Here is a 2,121-nt window from a genome sequence, read left to right on the forward strand (position 1 = left end):
TGAACTAAAAAAAATAAATAATTTAATTTAATTTAATTTAAAATTAAATAATTAAAACAAATTTTAATTCATAAATAAAACATGCTCATAATTGAAGTGATGTATTTAACTCACTGTATGTACAAACCTAAATTTAAATGTAATTTAGTAAAAAATAATAGATTAAAACCAGAGACCAAAAACAAAGTGATAATAAATAATACAAAGTAATAATTTGATCTGAATCACATAATTTGATCTGAATCTTTTGAATCACATTTAGATTTTTTCTTCATTAGAACAATGCTGATTTTTTTTTAAGTATGTCATACATAAAGTAAAATGTGTTTTGAATAACATTTAACACTGACATTTAATAAAAAAAGAAAAGCTTGCTGATCTGACTCTGGACAGGAAAAGAAGTACCGTCTGCAGAATCAGGTGGACAGGATGAAAGAGAAGGTGCGGACGGTAGAGGAGAAGTCCAAGCACTTTGTGTATAGAGTGGAAGAGAAGAGCCATGATCTTATTCAGAAGTGGGAGGAGAAATCACGAGAGTTCATTGGGAACTTCCTGGAGCTCTTTGGTCCAGATGGGACATGGGTAAGCAAGGATATAGGGTAGAGTATGTAGAAAAACATGTAGTTTGTGTAAAATTGACACATTTTTGAATATGACCTTTTCATTTTTCCAGAAGCAAATGTTTCAGGAACGTAGTGGACGAATGATCCAGGCGTTTTCTCCACGCGGCTCACCCAGCAGCAGCCCATCAAGGGACTTTTCCCCATCCCGCTCTCCGTCACCTCCATCCCGCTGGGCCATGCCCCGAACCTCACCGCCCTCGTCCCCGAAGGGCGCCTCGGCCTCCATCAGCAGCATGAGCGAGGGTGACGAGGACGAGAAGTGAGGAATAAACCATCACACACATAATAGACTGCACTTTACCCACAAACACACACACATTAGCAGCGATGACAGGCCAACTACCCTCATGGGAAAATTTAAAGTACTGTACACAGCACAGGGTTGTTGAAGTCCTGTTTAGTTGTGCTGATATTACAGCAAATATTTGAAAGCCATCGCAGCCCTGAACAGATCCTGGGGGGGGGATTCACTGAATCAATTGCGGCCACTGTTAGTGTCTTTTCTTTGCACATACTACTTGTTGTTTTAGCACCCAAATCAATAAAAAAAAAAAGAACATCAACAGGAATGAGCAATATCGGTATTATAATGGTTATTGGTCGATATATTTAAGTGTTCATGCTTGTACAATTGTTTGGTTTCCCGTATTTTTACATTTAGAATACCTTTGTCATCATCTTTAAACCCACTTTTAATTTAATAACAATGTTTTTACCAAATTCCAAAATAATGATCAATTTTTCAAACTGTACATTATAATTTTGTGATTCTTTTTAATATTTAATTTCAATATCTGACATTTATCAGTTATCGGACATAACAAGAAAAAAATATTGGCTTATTTTAATATTGGTGCAACCCCACAAATTTGGTTATAACACAAAAGTGGCCAATAAAAAGCGTGGTTAGTGAAATAGACCCTGAATTTTTTGCACTGAAATATTGTGGACAAAAGTGGCGCAACTTTAGTGAATTCACCCTGAAGTTTTAAGAGGATGAGGACTGATTCTGAAGTCAATTGCTCAGGTCTGACTGGAATATTGGGACTGTCCTACTGTAACATACTGTATGTACATCGATCCCTGTTTATTGTAAAAAAAAAAAAAGATGTCTAATCCACCTCATGAATGTGTATTTGCGCACACATGAGGAGGCTGCTAGCATTCACTGAGCTGTCTGTGCATGAATGTGTTTAGTTCTCATTAATAGTCATTATCCTGTGTGTTACTGCAGCCTTAACCTCAAAATAGAGCAGTTTCTTTGCAAATATATGACACAATCAAGAAATGTCAAATCAAATGTCTTAAGAATAATACATCCAAAAGGTCTAGTGGCTTTTAGATAAATGGTAATAAAATGAACTCAAACTAAGAGACTAAAAATCAAGCAAATTAGGGGATATCACATTTAAGGAATAGTTCACCCAAAAATTCCAAACAACTGATAAACTCATAGCTTTTCTCTTCACAAGGCATTAATTGATGGACTGGAGTCATG

The 2,121-nt window shown here is 35.8% G+C and overlaps 1 protein-coding gene across 2 annotated transcripts in view; it reads left to right on the forward strand.

Annotated features, from left to right (window-relative positions):
* Positions 1–1,307, forward strand: part of LOC107705205 (choline-phosphate cytidylyltransferase B-like) — a 6,631-nt gene extending 5,324 nt beyond the window's left edge. For both annotated transcript variants that reach the window (XM_016508396.1, XM_016508397.1), the window contains exons 7-8: positions 394–582; positions 674–1,307. In XM_016508396.1, the coding sequence (XP_016363882.1) occupies positions 394–582; positions 674–886 (402 nt within the window). In that variant the 3' untranslated portion in view covers positions 887–1,307. The remainder of the gene's footprint in view (positions 1–393; positions 583–673) is intronic.
* Positions 1,308–2,121: the final 814 nt, after the last annotated feature.

This window comes from Sinocyclocheilus rhinocerous, unplaced genomic scaffold, assembly GCF_001515625.1.
Source record: "Sinocyclocheilus rhinocerous isolate Xijiao unplaced genomic scaffold, SAMN03320098_v1.1 scaffold594, whole genome shotgun sequence".
NCBI lineage: Eukaryota > Metazoa > Chordata > Actinopteri > Cypriniformes > Cyprinidae > Sinocyclocheilus > Sinocyclocheilus rhinocerous.